Raw genomic sequence first — 20,462 nt, 5'->3', positions numbered from 1 at the left:
TCAATGAACATATATGGGAGGTTTCAGCTGCATGTCACATGAAAAGATACTGTATTTTTAAAGTACAAGAGCAATGAAAATGGCTATGAATTTTCTTTAATAATCTTTCCATTATTAAAAGCCATTTTTTCTGATGTTAAACTGCCAGTCAGTACCAAAAACCTTGGTGATAAGAACCTTCTTTTTTATCTAGGTATTCAATAGCTAAGGCTACAAAATAATTCTATTTGAAGGGTTAATTTTGTCAGAATTTTTAAAGTGCAAGTCAAAACACTTCATTTTATTAAAATTTTCAAAGTTTTATTCAATTGTAAAATGGTTTCATTATTTTGGAAGTGAATAATTTTATGATCAACTGTTGAAAATGAAATCAATACACATGATACATTTACTTTGAAGTACCTAAAATTTGTTTACCATAGATTTGTGCTTTAGTAACATATTCTAACTCTATTTTTCTACCTCGGAATAAAATCTCATAGACCCTAATGGCCATGGACTAAAATGAGTATGGTTATTTTTAGAAAGGCAACTTTCCTAGAAATAGTTACATATCAGTTTCATTTTCCAGAGCAAGATAAAGACAGATACCAGTATCAATGACATGAAATACACATATCTTCTTGTATTGATGATGTATGAATATGCCATACATCATCATTTCTCTCTCTCTCTTTCTTCTTCTTCTTCTTCTTCTTCTTCTTCTTCTTCTTCTTCTTCTTCTTCTTCTTCTTCTTCTTCTTCTTCTTCTTCTTCTTCTTCTTCTTCTTCTTCTTCTTTTTCTTCTCTCTCTCTCTCTTTTTCTCTTTCTTTCTCCCTACCTTCTTCCTTCCTTCTCTCCTTCCCTCTGTCTCTCTCTGTCTCATTCCTTCTTTCATTTCTTTCTCTTCAATTTCAATTCTTTCTTTTCTCTCTCTCTTTGTATAAATATTCATATATACATATATATATATAGAGAGAAAACCCATATCTCTCTCTATCTATATATCTACATGTATTCATAGACAGATAGACAGATGGATAGCTTATCCATTGGGGTTTTAGGTTTTACCTCTGTAGACTTAATTATACTGTATTATCATGATTCAAGATTTTCCTTATTCTTTTTCTTTTTAAAAAGGCAGCACAGGACAGCAGATAGAACACTGGATTTGTAATCTGAGGGCTAGGTATGAAATCTGATTCTGTCACTGTGAGCACCAGTCTTTCTGAGTCTCCTTTTCCTCATATATGAAAGAGGGGATGAGACTTGATGAAAACTGTGGTCTTTTCTAGCTCTGAATGTATGATTACTGTGAAGCACAAAGTTCAGTTTCCTCTTTTAATAACAATACAATTTATATCTCTCTTTCATTTCACTAGAAATCTATACTCAATTTCAAAAATAAGCATATATTATAGATTCTATTTTCATGGTTTTTATATTTTGCTATAACATTCAATTATGGTGTGGCTCATCTATGCGCTAAATAAATGCCCTGACAGATTATTGTGCACCCATTCTCTAATTGTTTATCTCTATACAGTATACTACATTACTTAGTCATTTATTCTCTATTCTGCTAGTGTTTCATTCTATACCCAGTGCCATTTGTTCTGTCCCACTATGCTCTCTTCTCCACAACTTCTTTGCTTTCTCTTCATTTTTCTGTGACATCTATACTTAGGGATGTATGGGGCTTGGCTTTGACAATAATAGTTAGCAAACAATATCTTAATTTTCTTTCAAGATGGCAACCCTTCTACATCTTTTTTCCCCACTGTCTTTGATGCTTGTGATTTAGGATATTTGAGAGCACCAGAATTGCTGGTAAACATTAGTAAACCTCTATGTCTATCACCAGATATGATTAATTTCTTTTTTTTTTTTTTTTACTGTGCTTTATTTGAAATTATCTATAGGTATAATGGATTATAAATAATATAAAATGGGTTATTGAAGATCATCTGTAGCTTTCATGTATGCAGCAATGAGATGCATTATTATTTACAGTTTGCAGATTTATGTTCCTACAACTAAAGATTTCAGAAAATAGAACTGTTTACTCTTCAAATATCAATTTGTTGAGGTTTCTGAAGAACTGATTTCTACATTGGTATTGCTTTGTCAGTGGAATTTTTCATTCTTGAATTTCAGGCTAGTCACATAATCATTAGATTGGAGGAGACCTTGAAAGGTCATTTACTTCATTCCCCTGCACAAGCTTCAGGCTTTTTAAGGCTTTGAAAGGTATTTGTCTTTTCAATGTTTTTCTTTTGACATAAATGTTCTTAATTTTGCTTACTTTATTCTCCATCAGTTCATATTTACGTATATATATATATATATATATATATATATATATATATATATATACATATACAACCTATACACACACACACACACACACACACACACACACACACGAGCTATATAGATGTTCACTTTTTTCCATTGAAACTTTTTCATAATTTCTTTCCAGAATCAATAGTTTCTTTACTACTTCCCGAATATCCTTATGTGCTCATTTCTACAAAAGGCTAGACAGAAGCCAAATCCTTGAGTAGAGAGAGGTAACAGAGAGAGAAGTCCATACTAAAACACACCAACTGAACAATCATTGACTATTTATTGAATTTCTACTATGAACTTAATAAGTTACTTTTTGTAGGGGCTGAAGACATAAAAGTTAGAATCCCTCCCCGTATCTTAGAGAATTAACAAATGCCATTAATAGTATAGGCATTAGTAGACTATGAGCACAGGTAACCAACAATAATATAACAGTAAACAATGAAGTGAACAAGTATGACTTCAGAGATGGAATAGCAAACTGTATCTTCCACTTCTATCAGAGAAATCAGGGACTATAATCACAAAATAAGATATATATTATCCATCATGATCAATGTTTGTTATATTGGGAGGGTTCTACTTTGTAGCAACATAAGGCTGACAAAGTGAGGGAACTCAATGAATGGGAAGTAACAATGATGTTTATAAAAAAATAGCAACAAAAGGACTTCCTTTTGTTAGGAATCCATGTTTCCTTTGAGATGGTACTGAATATGTAGTATATTTTGTAACTTCTTCCAGAATCACAGAAAATATATTTCGCTACATAGTCTAGTGCTTCTGCAATTTACAAGTGCTTTTACCACACTTAAGGCACCAAAAATGAAGTTTTTATTAACAATAAACATTCTATCTGAATCAATAACAATAGTATCAAAGTCTACCATATCAAAGTTTTGTTCATTTCAAGGTTTTGCACTTTTGCCAGATGAGCTGAACACCTCATACGATATAGACATATAACCCACTGCTAGTATGAACTGTGCCTTTTTGTTTATCATCCCTTCTTTATACCTTGTCTTAAAGTTGCTTAGAACTCTGAGAGATGAAGTAAGTTGCACAGCATCACACTGGTAAAATGGGTCAGAAGCAGAACTTAAATTCACGTCTTCTTTATTCCAAAGCTAGCATTCTATTCATGAGGCCATTCTACTGCTAGTATATTATTTGTAAATAAATATATATAATAAATATATAAGGACATTTGCTTATTTTTTCCCTCTGATAGAAGTGGGATCAAAAAAAAAACTTTGGAGTCCATTCTTTTAGACAAACTTAAATATCCTTTAGTCTGTTGTCATGTGGCACTGGGACATATTATATAAATTAATTCCCTAGAAGTGAGCAAAAATCCACTGGATGTGGGAGAGATAATACAACATACATATATATAAATGTATATGTATATATTTCTCTGTAAATAAATACATACCTCATATATATGTCATAAATATAACTATATGAGTATATATCAGGTACATATGTTCATGTGTATACATAGGTATTTGATCAATATACAAAATACATTTGCATACAAAGGCACATGCTCACACACATGCATACACATGTGTTTTATATATGCAATGAATATGTATTCATAGATACATACACAAATATGAGTGTAAATACACAAACATATGCATATACTTATACATATATGAAATTTATGTTCTAGTCCTAACTCCAAGTTGTGAACTATTATAAATCAGCAGGAAAAAGAAATAGAACTTCAAATTTTTTCTCATCTGTCAAATCACTAGGCAGGAGTAGATGATCTCTAAGTCTGTTCCAGCTGTAAAATTATATGCCTCAACAGTGCCTTGTCTCACCTTGACTGATCGAGTTAATCTACTGCTTAAAAAAGTATTTAAATGTTTTAAAATTGAATGGCAAAATATGAAATGTCTGCTGTGTTGTATTAGAGATTAGATTTTAACCAGTGGAAATTCATCTTCTTAAAATATTTTTACAACTTGATTTATAACTTATTTACATGAGGCAGATTCTATCTTATTCTTTCCTCTTTTCTTCTCTTTTCCTTACTTCCTCCTCTCCCACACCCCCATTGTTCCTCATGCTTTCAAAGTTGGATAGATATACTTACTGATATACATTTAAAGAGCTGCCTAAATGATCAAGTGAACTATTTTTCATTAATAAGCACTATTCCACAAGAGAATATATGGGCATTAAAATCCTTTTAAAAGTCTCATAATAAATTTCAATACTCATGAAGTCAATCTGTAATGTCAGTGACCCAAATAGCTATGGCTTATGGACATTACAAATACCACTGAATAAAGTAGAATAAGTTTTTTTTTTTTGTTTTTTTTTTTTGTTCACTCCTCTGTGAACACTGATGTTTTTTACTTCTTTCAAACTTTATTGCTGATTTAAAAATATATGAACAATAAGACTCGGCAGGACTGTGTACTCCAGTCCTGTAGCCTTTGAGCCCTTACTAGCATGGCTGGCCTAGATAAGAGCTCTGTAGTACCTCATCTTCTTTCAAGTGTCATTCAATCATTTATCAGGAAACTTTTCTCACTTGGGCTTCAGAAAAAGTCAATCAATGAGAAACCAACCATCCTAAAGTTTGTTCCTGCTCAGCTGGCTTACCTAAGGAACTGTGGGAGGGGAGCAAAATGCCACCTACTCTATGCCAGGCACTATGCTAAACAAGATATAAATATGTCATTCGGCTTTTACAAATATTAAAACTAATGGTCACCTAAAAAGTTGAGTCAAGACTCCTTTCACTAGGTTTTATTCTGTTCAGAATTTATCTGTAAAGAAAGCAGTGTACCATCTCTGAATCCTCTCAAGCTCCTGGAAGACCAATACACTCATATCATGAGATGGGATAAAATGAAACAAGGACCAAAGTATATGAAGCTGAGATAGAGTTACGGGAAGAACAAAAAAAAATAAAAAAAGAGACAGAATTCAGAAAAGCAGAGGGGTACAGTCAAAGCATGCTGGTTTCGCTATCACAAGAGCTGGATTCAATACAATTTTTGACATTGTTCACTATTTACCAAACCCAAGTCATTTACCTTCTCTGAGGCTCTCTTCTGCAGAATCAAAAGAGTAACATGAATAGTATTTGCCTAATGGTATTGTTGGAAGGTTCAAAGGATATAAACTCATATATCTCTCATGAATTATTATTATTGTTATTACTAGTTTTGGAAGGGACTTTACAAATCACTAAATCCAATCATGTCATTTTCTAGATGGAAATATGTCACTAGTCCAAAGTCCCACAGGTAATGATACCAGTATCGAGGACACATTTCCTCTTTTCCTATAAAACCAAGTACCAGACTAATTATCTTCCTTTTCACCTTTTTCCTCAAATTTGGGGATTTCAACATGTAGCCAGTGTGTTCTGACCATCTTCATCTCCCAATTCATCAAGCTTTCTAACTTGCCATGACCTAATTAGGATCTTCACTGTCAGTCCCATTTCAATTCATCATTTTTACTAATCCACCAAAAAAAAAAAAAAATCAAAAGCATTCTTTGATCTTGTTACTTCCTTGTTCAAAAATCTGGTTCCAAATTGTTATTAGGGTAAAATATAAATTCCCATTTAAAGTCTTCTGCATTTTGGTCATAGTCTATCTTTCTTTATAAATCAAAAAAGATTTTTTTCAGTTAATGTATATTCATGTTTTTTCCATCTCAGTTTCCTTCCCCAATTAGAAAAGACAAGGGAAAAAATTTGTGATAAATATACATAGTTATTCAAGAAAAAATACCACACTGATCATGTTAAAATTATATTTGTCATCTAGCAACTTAAGACTATTATCTCTCTTTCAGGGAGTGAGAATTATTAAATTTACTGAGTTCAAGGTGACACATGAAGTGAATCTCAGACTGACATAAGTATTTTAATGTTGGTTGGTCATTGCACTATGCATAATTCTCAAGACTTTTAAAGTTCTTTGTCTTCACAATATTGTTCCAATTTTCAAAATGGTTCTTTTGCTTCCAGTCTATTTTTTTTCAAGTTAATCCCTTTAATCAATAGTAGATTATTGCTAGTCACCAATTCCACAAATTTGTCTCCTGCTTTTGTGCATTGAATTTAAGCATCCCAGAGTTGAAAATACACTCCTCTCCCCCTCACCTCACACAACTTTCTTTAAAGTTTAGGTCAGTTGCTATCTCAGTTATGAAATTTCCCCTGATCCCTACAGCTGTTATTATTACTTGTTAATAATAAGAATAGATGATGTTTATATGGTTCTTGATAGTTGGCAAAGCATTCTATAAGTATCTCAATATTATTTCATGCTATCTTCTGTAGGTACATATAAATAAACTGAGGCACACAGAGTATGTGTCATACCCAGGGTCACAGAGCTGGAAACCTAAGTTTGAATCCCATCTCAAACACTAAGCATAAGGAACAAGCAGAACCCAATATCAGAATATTACCTAATTAGAGTGAGAAACATAGAGGTCAGGATTGGGATTGAAAAAGAGTTGGTATGGGGAAATACAAGTTAAGTAATCAGATAGATAGAAAAAAAAAACAATATAAAAGGAAAGCAATACAAGAGAAAATAAACAAAACCAATTAGTCAAGCTGAGTAGATCAACTGGGCCAGTATGTAATGAATTGCTTTTCCTTAGCTGGACTTTAATTTACATGTCACCTAAGAACATGTCACATGACAAAACAGGTAAACAAACATTTATTAAGTATTTACTATGTGCCAGGCATTGGGTTAAATGCTAAGGATTCAAAGCTAAGTAAAAAAAAAAATTCCCAAATTCCAAGGAGCTCACAACTTAATGAAAGAAGTGGCATGAAAGATACTTACAGGGCAGATAGAAGGAAGGCACTAGCAGGTAAGGAGTAGAGGGGATTGAAAAGATTTTGAAAAGATGTAACAGTGTTTAAATGTTCTGTGTCTAAAATCTAATACTGTCTAAGAAGTGTTCTCTATATTTTAAAAGCTTAATATTTCACTCTCCCTGCCAGCTTCCATGTAAATTTTTGTAATTTAGTCAACATTTTATATTCTTTCTCTCCTTTTTCTGTAATTTCATCAAGAAGGATAAGGGGAAATTAGTTCCCTGATCTAGACCCAGAATCATCAGGATGTCTTAAGCTCATGCTCATCCTCTAACATACACTAACTGTGATATTCTAGGCAACATTCTTCATTTCTAAGTTTGCTAGCAACTCTTAAAGACTAGAAATTACAAAGAATGTGTCACTCTAAATTGGAAAAAAAAATTTCCTCACCTCAAACTTCCCTAAACCAATAAAATTTTAACTTCCATTTAAAATTAAATCCAAAACATTATAAGAACTTAAAAAAAATAAATTCTAAGTACTTCCTAAATGGTCTTTTTTTTTTTTTGATATGCCATCACAATATATATCTTTTATAGATAATGCCAAATTACCAGAAGGTGCTGAATAAAGCTTACAAAGATCAGTTCCAACTGTCTCAAAATATAATTCTGCCTTTATGGGCATGAGAAAGATATTAAAATGACTATTCATCAGTCAGGATCTTTTCTCTTGGGTATGATTAAAGGTCCTCCTGAGCTACTCATCAGACTTCCGAGATAAAATTTGTTCATTTTTACAATTCATCTCAAAATACCTCTATAAGTTTGCCTATTGTATTCATCAAGATGAATGTTTTCCTTTTACTCTACATTTCAAGAAAAGAGAACAATCATAACAAAACATTTATTGCATCTACAATTCAACATCTAAAAAAACCAATTTACACAGACAGTAAGTAACAGCTCTGGGTTGGCATGATAATTCAATAGACCTTAAAAGATCCATTATATTACTCCTATTAGAACAAGTAACTTTCTTTTTGCTATTCTTTAACTTCATTGTATATCTTCAATATTTTGGAATACTGTACCAAACACACATATACATGAGTTTCTGGACCTAGAGGCGTTTACACTTAAGACTTATTGGTCATACCATGCCCATCATGTCATTATCACCAGTATTCAAACTCTGAATAGAATCAATATTGCCAATTATTCTCACTGTCAAGTATTTCTGCCAAGACCAGTTGTAAACTAAACAATGCCTTCATTAAATATGGATATTATTTTGTCCCCCTCCCTCTAACATTCAGCTTAGCAAGTATATATTGGAAGCTCAGGTGTTACTTTGTGTAAGACCTACAGCAAAATCTTTCATTCAGTAGCTAATTTTCCAGTTCATGGATTATCCATGCTCAGGTTTCTAGGCTTTATAGCAGTGATAAAAACAAACAAACAAAAAACATGGGATTCTCATATAATTACAACTGTAAAGTGAGATAAATTGGCACTTACAGTTATGGCAGGTGGCCCCGCTGTATCCTGTCCCATCACAAGTGCACTTGAAGCTATCCCAGGTTTGGGAGCATTTACCACCATGCTCACAGTGATTGGGCACACATCTGTCAGGACAAGAGACAAACAGAAATGAACCAACCAACAAACAAGATTTATGAATGGCTAACTTCCAAGCTGCCTGGGCAATATATCATTTCAATGCCAGTTTGCCTTACTGAAGCAATTAATCCTTGTTAGTTTAAGCAGATTAATATGATTCATGATGGAAGGTGCCAACTGTACAAAAGATGATGTATCACAGATCTGGTGTTTCCCAATTTTGAGCAAACAACAGAAATTAACAAACTGTTGGAAGATGCATTTGCATATAAGAGGTTGAAATTTATTTTTGTCTTTATACAAAGGAAGATACTTGCTCTATCATTTTCCTGGAAAGAAGATGGAGATAAGCTGTTTTACATGTGTATGGCACATTCTATGATATGATTAAGGTAGTCATAGAAAGTTGACCTTCCATAATACAATCTGTATCGGGAGTACTGACACTATTATTTTTTATTAAAACCATTATAAACCTACTAGTTAATGGAAAACACTAGAAAAATGTCAACCAGGGGAAGTTTTTAAAGTGATATCATATACCAGAGACACCTCAGCAGAACTGTGCAGAAGTGGCAACTTATTTTTGACAAGTCCATCTTCTTTTATTTTTAAACATTGCTTTTTTGTAACCCATAGTCATCTGAAATCATTTGAAAAATATGTAGACAACAGTAGCATGTTTGCCAATAAATATCAGAGTGAATTTATTCATTACTTTGTTCAACAAATATTTATTAGGAACTTGATCCATGTCCTGAAGCATTAGAACAAAGAAGAGAAAGTAGATATAAAAAAATCCACGTTTTATCGCCTGAAAGAGATCCTACAAAGATAGCCAACTTCCAGACCCCCCAAGTCAAGGAGAAAATGTTATAGGCAACAACAAGGGAAAAAAAAACACCACAATTGAAATATGGTGAAGTCACAACTAGAATCACACAAGACCTAGCAGCAGCTACATTAAAAGATTACAGGTCTTGAAACACCGTGTGTGTGTGTGTGTGTGTGTGTAAAATCAAAGAGCAAAAACTGGTGTTGTCCAAAAATATCATACCCATCAAAGTTAAGTATAATCCTGAATGAAAAAAAGAAATTAAATGAATTGCCAAACTTTCAAGATTTTATTGAAAACAAAAAACCTGAACTTAATAGAAAATTTGACTTATAAGATACAAGAGAAATATAAAGTAAACATCAAAAGCTACTTCATTATGAGACAATAGGAACAAACTGTTCATGCTGTATATGTGGAAATGTAAACTATATGTTTAAGATCATCATTAGTAATTGGATATTTCAAAAGGAATATTGGAAAAGAACTGAGATGATGTCGATTCTAAAAATCAAACCCATATAGGAAACACAGAAGAATTAGATGAAGGAAGAGGGCTGGTAGTTCTGGAACCTTACTTTCATTGGGAATGGGTTAAAGAGGGAATAATACATATACATTTAGCAGAGTATAAAAGTCTTCTAAATTTTAAAAGAAATTAGAGGGTAAAGGAACAGGGAGGGAAAAAGAATGAAGGAAGAATAGGAATGAAATAAGGTATAAAGAATAATGGGAATAGTATAAAAGGAAGGGAAAAGGTGGATGGAGAAAATAAAGAGGGGATCTTTGAAATAGGGTAAGAAACTGACCTGTTAAAGACTTTAGTTTAAAGTGGACTGAGCCAAGATGACAGAGTAAAGAAAGGGATGCACTGGAGCTCTCCCTGAAACCACTCCAAATACTTCTAAATAACAACTCTAAACAAATTTTAGAGCATCAGAACCTACAAAAAGATAAAGTGAAACAAAATTTCCAGCCAAAGACAACAAAGAAAGAATTTAGAAGTAGAAGGGACATTCTAATTCATGTGGTCCAATGTCTTCAATTCTATTCAAGAAAAAAACATTTGATAGATTGGAATGCAGATCGAGATAGAAAAATAGAGAGAAAAAGAGAGAGAGAGAGACAGAGAGACAGAGAGAGACAGAGACAGAGGGAGGAGGAGGGAGGGGGAGAGAGAAAGAGAGGGAGGAAAGGAGGAAGGAAGAGAGGAAGTAGGAAAGAAGGAAGGAAGGAAAGAAAGAAGGAGGGAAGGAAAGAAAGAAGGAGGGAAGGAAGGAAGGAAGGAAGGAAGGAAGGAAGGAAGGAAGGAAGGAAGGAAGGAAAGAAGTCATACCTTTTTGATGCTTTATATATCTACTATATGTCATGTATTTTGCTAGGTATGGAGGATATAAGGGATAAAATTAAGAAGCTTACATTTTAAAGTTCATTAATAATGCCTTAATATGTGTGAAAATAAAGAATTAATACAAGGCAAAAGAGAAATTAAGTTTCCATTAGAAACTGAGTAGATGCCCATCTGTCGAAGAATGCTGAATAAGTTATGGTTTATGAATGTTATGGAATATTGTTGTTCTATAAGAAATAAGGAGAATGATTTTAGAGAAGCCTGGAGAGACTTACATGAACTGATGTTAAGTGAAATGAGCAGAACCAGGAGATCATTGTACATGGCAACATCAATATTATATAATAATCAATTCTGATGAATGTTATCCAACACTGAGATGATTGATACAAGTTCCAATGATCTTGTGATGAAGAAAGCCATCTACACCCAGAGAGAGGACTGTGGGAACTGAGTGTGGATCACAGCATAGCATTTTCACTCTATTTGATGTTGTTCACTTGCATTTTGTTTTCTTACTCATTTACTTTCCTTTTTTATCTAATTTTTCTTGTGCAGCAAGAGAATCGTATACATATATTTACACATATTAGATTTAACATATTTTAACATGTATAACATATATTAAATTGCTTGCCATGTAGGGGAGAAGGTAAAGGGAGGGGAGAATCAATCTTGAAAGATAATCTGTGCATATGTTTTGAAAATAAAAAGCTTTAAAAAAAGAAATTATATTTACAGAAGGGGAGAATAATTTTTAATAGCTTTTTATTTACAAGTTATATGCATGGGTATTTTTACAGCATTGACAATTGCCAAACCTTTTGTTCCAATTTTCCCCTCTTTCCCCCTATCCCTTCCCCTAGATGGCAGGATGACCAATACATGTTAAATATGTTAAAATATAAATTAAATACAAAATAAGTATACATGTCCAAACCATTATTTTTCTATAAAAAAGAATCAGACTCTGAAATAGTGTACAATTAGCCTGTGAAGGAAATAAAAAATGCAGGCAGGCAAAAATATAGGATTGGGAATTCTATGTAATGGTTTTAGTCATCTCCCAGAGTTCTTTCGCTGGGTGTACTGGTTCAGTTCATTACTGCTCTATTGGAACTGATTTGGTTCATCTCATTGCTGGAGATGGCTACGTACATCAGAATTGATCATCATATAGTATTTTTGTTGAAGTATATAATGATCTCCTTGTCCTGCTCATTTCACTCAGTATCAGTTCATGTAACTCTCTCCAGGCCTTTCTGAAATCATCCTGTTGGTCATTTCTTACCAAACAATAATATTCCATAATATTCATATACCACAATTTATTCAGCCATTCTCCAATTGATGGGCATCTATTCAGTTTCCAGTTTCTGGCCACTACAAAGAGGGCTGCCACAAAAATTCTTGCACATACAGGTCTTTTCCCCTTCTTTAAGATCTCTTTGGGATATAAGCCCAGTGGTAATACTGCTGGATCAAAGGGTATGCACAGTTTGATAACTTTTTGAGCATAGTTCCAAATTGCTCTCCAGAATGGTTGGATGTATTCACAATTCCACCAACAATGTAGCAATGTCCCAGTTTTCCCACATCCTCTCCAACATTCAGCATTATCTTTCCCTATCATTCTAGCCAGTCTGACAGGTGTGTAGTGGTATCTTAGAGTTATCTTAATTTGCATTTCTCTGATTAATAATGATTTGGAACATCTTTTCATATGGCTAGAAATAATTTCAATTTCTTCATCTGAGAACTGTATGTTCATATCCTTTGACTATTTATCAATTGGAGAATGGCTTGATTTCTTATAAATTAGAGTCAATTCTCTATATATTTTGGAAATGAGGCCTTTATCAGAACCTTTGACTGTAAAAATGTTTTCTTAGTTTATTGTTTCCCTTCTAATCTTGTCTACATTAATTTTGTTTGTACAAAAACTTTTCAATTTGACATAATCAAAATTTTCTATTTTGTGATCAGTAATGATCTCTAGTTCTTCTTTGGTCATAAATTCAGAAGGGGAGAATATTAACAACTGGGGAAAGGAAAATAAATTCTCATGTGCAGCAGGTGGCATTGCCTAAGCTTTTCTTTGAAGGAAGTTGGGGAATCTATAATGGTGAAGAATCAGGAAAGCATGCATAACAGAAGTAAAGGAGTATTTGTGCAAATGGAAAAGCTAGGTATATAAGAAATAATGCTGACAGGCCAGTTTGTGAGTGAAAGGAATTTATATGAAATAAGAGAGGTAAAAAATGAAGAGGTGAGGCTCTGTGTGTAAAGCCACATAAATGGTAAGTGGAAGAGGCAGAATTAGAATCCAAGTTCTTTCACTCCAAATCCCACAGATCAGTAATTCTAACATCTCAGAATAACCAGTGCATTGTCTGGCACATAGTAGATGCTTCATAAATGTTTATTGATTATCTAATATCCCATTTATCATTATGCATGTCTTGAGGCATTTGCAGTTTGTCAGAGAGATAAAGTAAAAGCAGTTGTAAGGCTGTGTCACACTGAAACTAGGGAGAGAAAGACAACAATAGGTGAGACCTACCTAGATAGGAATAGATTTGAAAATGAAATTTAACTTGATAAATGGTCAAAGGATATGAATTTTCAGATGAAGAAATTAAAATCATATATAGTTCTATAAAATGCCCTAAATTATTATTGATTAGATAAATGCAAATTAAAACAACTCTGAGATACCACCTCATACCTCTCAAATTGGCCAAGATGACAGGAAAAGATAATGATAAACATTGGAAGAAATGTGGGGAAAATGGGACCTAATGCATTGTTGATGGAGTTGTAAAATGATCCAACCATTCTGGAGAGCAATCTGGAACTATCACCAAAGGACTATCAAACTGCGCATATCCTTTGACCCAGAAGTGCCCTTATTGGGGTCTATATATCAAGGAAACCATAAAGGATGGAAAAGGATCCACATTGCAAAAATATTTGTTGTAGCCCCTTTTCTGGTAGCTAAGAATTGGAAAATAAGTAAATACCTATCAATTGGGGAATGGCTGAACAAGTGAACAAGTATATGAAGATAATGGAATATTATTGTTCTATAAAAAATGATGAGCAAGCTGACTTTACAAAGGCCTGGAAAGATTTAAACTAACTGATGCTGAGCATAACAAGCAGAACCAGAAATACATTGTACACAATAACAGCAAGAATATGCGATGAGAACCCATTTTTTTCTCAGTGATTCAGTTTTCCAAAACAATCCCAGTATTATTGAACAGAAAATGCCATCTGTATCCACAAAAAGAGCTAAGGGGACCGAATAATCAATACATGCTATGTTCACTTCTTTTTTCTGTTTTTTTTTTTTTTTAATTCTCCCATGGTTTTTCCCTTTTGCCCTGATTTTTCTCTCCCATTATGATTAATAAAGGCATTCATATTAAAAATAAATAAATAAATAAATACGTTAAAAGAGAGTGAAAGAGAGAGAGAGAGAATGAGAATGAGACTTAGCCATGTTTCAAGGGAGCTAATGTAGGAAACAGCTTGCCTGTTGTTTATTGAGACAAAGGCAGAGCAGGTTAGCATTTAGGCCTTTAGGATAAAACAAAGCATGACTAATTTATTTTAATTTAGTTCTAACCCAGATCTCCAAGGTATAGAATCACTCCATTTAGGGCTTTTGATACTCCATATTCATTAATGTAAACTCTGACACAGAGTCTTAAAAAATAAAACAAAACAAAAAGGGTTGTTTTGCAAGGCTTTAGGTATTAAAAAAAAAAAAAACAAAAAACTGCACTGCAGTTTTCTCTTTAAAATGATTTAGGAAGCTAAATTTAGCTTCCTAATTAACAGGTTAATTTTGGGGAGAGAAACAAAGAAACAAAGTGGAAAGGGCACCAGATTTGGGGTTAGGAAGCCTAGTGTCAAATTCTGCTTTTTAATCATCTAAGGGTTAAGTGAACCTGAGGAACCCACAAATTAGCCCCAGATACTTGTGTAAGTTACAGATGACCTCCACTTGTGTGTGTATATGTGTGAATGAGAATGTGTGTGTATGTGTGTGTGTGTGTGTGTGTGTGTATGCATGTGTGTGTATGTGTTGAGAGGATATTAAGGGGGAATTTCCACACCGCCAGATCTTTCCACAATGAAATCAAAAGGAACTGGAATTCAACAAAAGAAATCAATAGTACAACCTCACATATCCCTATAATTAAGAAAGTGCAAAGTATGAATGTTTTTGTGGTGAGGCTATAATGTCAAAATTATAAGGAATTCTTCAGTGAGGACATTCCCTTTCCTAAACAGGTTAGCCCTAATGCTATAATTCATGCCTGTAGAGAGGTATCTACACAATTTAGAGATTAAGTGACTTGCTCAGGGTCATACAGCTAATGTATATCAGAGATGGGACTTCAGCCCAAGTCTTCTTGCCTCTGAGGCCAGCTGTCTAGCCATTGGATAGTGTGCCTCTTTACATTATGTATTAAAATCAAGCAAACAGCTTGGAGCACACATAATCATCAAGTAAAAATGATGAAATATTTTCTTTTAAAAACATTTTGTTTTCTTTTAAAAATATCATCAGAATTTCTTCCAGCATCCTTTCCCTTGTCCCTTGCCCAGAGAACCATCCCATAGAATAAAAAAAAAAAATTTTTTTTTAAAGAAAAATAATGGGACACTTACTATCTGTCTCCAAAGTTTCTGGGAAGAAAACCCACTGTAAACCTTAAAACACCACACAAGAATGAATTATTGATATTATGTAGTATTTGAGACATTGACATAACCAGTTTATAGAATTTCAGCCAAAGATTTCTCTAAATGTGAAAATCTGAACATGGATTTTTACATTTTACTTGCAAATGCTCCACTCTCTTTTTTTAAAATGTTTTCTCTAATTTCCATTATCCTTCTGCTTCAGCACTAACTCTCTCATTAATGGTAAAATACATTTTGCTTTCAAATTGACTGGGCTCAAAATGCAATTTACAACCCCTGATTTTGTAACTTCATATTAAAAAAAGATTAGGACCTCCTACCAACCAAATTAAAATGATTTCAGAAAATAAAATACAAATTAAACTCATTCTGAACAGCAATATGCCTTATAGGCACAAAAGAACCCTCCCTGTCATGTTAGTACAAGAGTGGGAAATCACACCAAATAAATTGAAGTCCCTTAAAAGAAATGCTTGTTTTACTGTAAGAAATATAGATCACTTCCCCAAATGATTTGAGATTGAATGCTATGTTTCCATTCTGAAAGCCAAAGTGTAGCTCCTAGTAAATCTATGGATTAGCAGAGCACAAGCAAGATCTTAACCACACTAAACTATTTAGGGACAGTAATTCCCCTCCCTCCCACTCCCAACCACAGAAGCACCCTCCTCCAACTCTCCATACACCAATTGTTTATGTTCTTCTGTTCTCTAGCAACTGTTTCAGAGTTTCCATTTTTCATTGGTATAAGATTCTTACCAAAAAAATCCTAATTCCAAGATAATGCTCATTTGCTTCACAATTAATCTTATGTTGAACTTCTAACACAAATGTCACTGATGAATCACAGTGATTTGAACAAGATTATTTTTATTCATACATGAAATAGGTATCCATATACCTGTGTGTTATGATTTTTTAAAAAAAATCTTTTTTCTTGAAATAGCTCTCTTATTAGTCTACTGTAGTACCAGCATATTATATCATTAAATTTATTCTTTAGAGTTAAGGCATTCTATCTCTACAAAACCTGGGAAAGGTAAAGTATTAACATAATGGCCAACTAGTACTAACAAACAAATCAGCAAAGATTAATATATCTTAACACTGAATTACAAGAAAAAAAAGAGAATGAGATAGAATGTTTTTTTCTCTTTCTTTCTTTTTTTCTTTCTTTCTCTTTCTTTCTGCTGAGGCATTTGTGATTAAGGGACTTGCCCAGGGTCACACAGACAGAAGTGTTAAGTGTTTGAGGTCAGATTTGAACTCAGATCCTCCCGACTTCAGGGCTGGTGCTCTATCCACTACACCAAGTAACAGCCCCCACAGTAGAATGTTTTGAGAAGAATAAAATTTTCTGACTGTGGTATGCTTTCTAGAAAGGTCAGAATAATACTTATAGGACTATAGTTTAGAGCCTGTTGTTAGTTTTCAGTTAAGCAGGACAAGGAAGTCCAGGTGCTCATCATGTTTTTATGTTATTAACACAAAAACTTCACAGCATAAATCACAGGTGCATAGAGCTACAGAAATGCAGAAGGAACAAAACAGTAGTAATGGTAACTCAAAAAGAATAAAGGCATTAACATCTGACATTTGGACATCCTGAGAGAACAAAACCCTAAATAGCAAAAAGATGTCCCTGAGGAATGGGCAATTGTGAAAGAAAAGAGTTTTGAAAGAGAGAGGGGAGAATACAAGGATTGGGTTGATCTTGAATTTGGGACTCTTTTTTCAGTGTATTATCAAAAACTTACTCTGCCAAGGTATTAGTCTTATATCATTAATTAGAATCCTATATAAGAGTATCCTTATTTCTCTTAGTAGGGCTTAAGTAACTGAAAGTTGAAAGGATTTGTGAATTGCATTTTATACAATGATTTCTCTTTTTAATTGGATTGTAACCTTTCTGAATGTGGTACTTCATAGGACTTAATCGGAGAGCAGCCACTATAATTATGCAAATATATTGAAGCAGGTTGATATCACTCTAAGGTTGAATGACTGACATCTCAGGACCAAATAACCAGTCTTTCCTCCATTTTCTTTGTTTGCCTCCTAGAAATAAGTGCCAAGGGTCTCTGAAATGCCTTTTGATAAATGGCAGATCATTAGATACACAGAAAATATACCAAGTGGTATCAGCCCCATTATAAAGGAAAGCATCCTTTTAAGAATATGATGAAATATCTGTAAAATCCTATCTGGTTATTCAATGTGAAATTTAAGTGGTCATCTCAGTATAATTTACAGTTTGAAATATATGGATTTCACTTTTTTCCCAGCTTCCTCATTTCCTTTTGTTCATTGAAACAAGCAATTCATTTGAAATGCTATTTGAATACCATTTCCTTACTATCAGGAATTTCTTTGCACAGTAATAATAATAGCTCTCATTTTTATAGTCCATTATGTTTCATAAGGTACTTTCCTTACAATGATTCAGGGAATGATATAGTATAAGTATGATTATCTCTCTTTCACAGATGAAGAAACTGAGGCAGAAAGGTTACATAGCTTGTTCATGGACACTAAGCAGGAGTGTGTTGCTGCTCTTCTAGGAGGAAAAAAACTAAGCAAGACACATTTTTAAAGTGTGATCTGCATTGGGAACATTTTCTCCATCACTTTCTTAGGGCTAGACCATAGGTGTCAAATACCATTATTATGGGTTGACCCTCAATATTCCTGTGGAAAGCCCTGATTTTATTAAAACATAATTGGAAAATATTTAACAAAATAAATAAAATTCAGTAAAATACAGAAAACATTATATTTTAAAAGCAAATTAATATGTAGCAACAGGGATCTTTATATACTGATTAGGGACCCATTTCTATTAGAGTTTGACAATAGTTGAGACAATCAGTAAAGCAATAAATCATGCCCTGATTGTTGCAGTTACTGGTTTCCAAGGTATGCATGCTCACAGTGAAAATTTAACAAGTGACTTACAAGCTAGCTGGCTTCAGCACAAATCTAGTAGTGATGACATGAACTTGCATTTTGACCGAATCCTTTTAAGTTAGCATTCTTTTTTTTTTTTAAGATACAGCAGTGTTTCATAATAACCCTATTATCTCTGTCACTGTCTGTTTCTGTCTCTGTCTCTCTCACACATTTTTTTAAGTGATGTTTTATCAAAATATTTTATTTTATATCATTATTTAATGTTTATTTTGGTATAGTTTTCCCTCTTTAAAATGTGTCACTCTGACATAGTAGTATTCTAACTTCTAGTATGCAGAAATCAAGGCAGAGAGTTAAGTGAAACAGTTATATTCAAATACTTTTAGAAACTTCTACTTTGCATTTATGAAGGCAGCCGTGAGCACTGGGCTTGGATTTGGAAACACCTAATTTCAAACACTTCTAGTTATATGATCTTAAGCAAGACACTTGATATTTGTCTATTTTAATCCACAGGAGAAGGAAATGGAAAACCAATCTAGTATCTTTGCCAAGGAAACCCTATTGACAGTACTGATATGATGTGGTCCATGGGTCATGAAGACTCAAACATGACTGAAAGATTAAACAACTGTGTTTTCAAGATCTCAAGATGCCTGCCCCAAGAATAACAACAACAACAAAAAAGCCACCTCTTTAATATCAGTGTTCTCCCAGAGCTTGCCAAAGTAGCATGGCTAGTGTCAGAATTACATCTGACATCATATATAGAGAAGAGAATGAATGAATGAATAAAAAGACATTGACAAGACTTGGAAAATAACTAGCTATGGGGTTTAAGGGATATGAAAGAACGGCTTCAAAGTTGCATTTCTGGCTCATATCCTTGAGGAATGGTAATGACCTTATTAGAAATAGGCAAGTTTGGTAAAGGCCAGATTTTGAGGAAAATACAGAGTTCTACTGGAAAAATAAAGTTTGTGATGCTTATAGGATGTTGTGGTATTGATGTACTAAAGCCACTTGGAATTATGGGACTCATAATCAGGAGAGCTATCAGGGTCATATATAGAGATCTGGAAGTTATCTAGAGAGAAATGATCATTGAGTCTATATTAGCTGAAGAAATTAACCAAATGATAGAGTTTCTTGAGAGAAGAATATTCAGAACAAAGTTTCAAACTTGAGATTTGGTAGAAATACAAGAAAAGTATGTTAATGAAACTTGTAAAAACTATAATGAAGAAGGGTAATTCAGAAGCCCTTCTCACCACTGTTCAATAAAAACGGGGGAGAGGAAAAGGGAAAAGAAAAAGAGTAATAAGGGAAGGAAGGGGAAAAGACTCAAAGGGGGGAGGGAGGGATTATAAAGAGGGTAACATCATGATACAAGAGGGGTACATAAATTTAAAAGGGGAAAAGAGGGGTTGGGGAGGCAAGAATAAGTAAAGCATAATCTGGGGTTATTAGGATGGTAGGAAATACAGATTTAGTAATTTAACCGAAATGTGAATGGGATGAACTCCCCAAGAGGAGGCAGATAGCAGACTGGATCAAAAGTCAGAACCCTACAATATTGTTTACAAGAACACATTTAAAGCAGGGAGATACATATAGAGTAAGGTAAAGGCTGGAGCAAAATCTATGCTTCAGGTGAAGTAAAAAAGGGTACCATCCTTATCTCAGATCAAGCAAAAGTAAAATTGATCTAATTAAAAGAGATAAGGAAGGAAACACATCCTGCTAAAGGTAGCATAAACAACGAAGCAATATCAATATTAAAACGTATATGCACCAATGGTATGGCATCCAACTTCCTAAAGGAGAAGTTAAGAGAGTTGCAAGAAGAATAGACAACAAAACTGTAATAG

General features: G+C 33.5%; 1 protein-coding gene across 1 annotated transcript in view; it reads right to left on the bottom strand.

Annotated features, from left to right (window-relative positions):
* Positions 1–20,462, bottom strand: part of CNTNAP2 (contactin associated protein 2) — a 2,632,466-nt gene that overhangs the window by 1,013,534 nt on the left and 1,598,470 nt on the right. The window contains exon 11 of the mRNA XM_031941247.1: positions 8,672–8,778. Coding sequence (XP_031797107.1) covers positions 8,672–8,778 — 107 coding nt within the window. The remainder of the gene's footprint in view (positions 1–8,671; positions 8,779–20,462) is intronic.

This window comes from Sarcophilus harrisii, chromosome 5 (genome assembly GCF_902635505.1).
Source record: "Sarcophilus harrisii chromosome 5, mSarHar1.11, whole genome shotgun sequence".
NCBI classification, from domain to species: domain Eukaryota; kingdom Metazoa; phylum Chordata; class Mammalia; order Dasyuromorphia; family Dasyuridae; genus Sarcophilus; species Sarcophilus harrisii.
Note: the sequence above shows the minus strand (reverse complement) of the source record. Positions and strands in the feature narration are given on the sequence as shown.